The sequence below is a fragment of the Mesitornis unicolor genome, unplaced genomic scaffold (genome assembly GCF_000695765.1).
Source record: "Mesitornis unicolor isolate BGI_N332 unplaced genomic scaffold, ASM69576v1 scaffold1374, whole genome shotgun sequence".
In the NCBI taxonomy this organism is placed as follows: domain Eukaryota; kingdom Metazoa; phylum Chordata; class Aves; order Mesitornithiformes; family Mesitornithidae; genus Mesitornis; species Mesitornis unicolor.
In genome coordinates, this window is record NW_010177875.1 from 2,691 (window position 1) to 2,891 (window position 201).

At 64.7% G+C, this 201-nt stretch overlaps 1 protein-coding gene across 1 annotated transcript in view; it reads right to left on the bottom strand.

Annotated features, from left to right (window-relative positions):
- LOC104538887 (olfactory receptor 51E2-like) overlaps positions 1-141 on the bottom strand; it is a 940-nt gene extending 799 nt beyond the window's left edge. The window contains exon 1 of the mRNA XM_010182245.1: positions 4-141. Within this exon, the coding sequence (XP_010180547.1) occupies positions 4-141 (138 nt within the window). The remainder of the gene's footprint in view (positions 1-3) is intronic.
- Between the last annotated feature and the right edge of the window lie 60 nt (positions 142-201).

Below are 201 nucleotides of genomic sequence, written 5' to 3' on the forward strand. Positions count from 1 at the left end.
CGCAGCGATGTCCCCCGCCGCCCCCACGATGTAGACGGAGCACAGGACAATGGCCATCCAGAAATGGGCCTCCTCCAGCCCCGGGATGCTGGCCAAGATGAAGGAGGATGGGCTGAGGTCAGAGCCGTTGGGGGGGACCATGGCACGAGGGGTGGCGAGCGGTCATGCTACACCATGGCACGTTCCTGCTGGAAGAGGAAG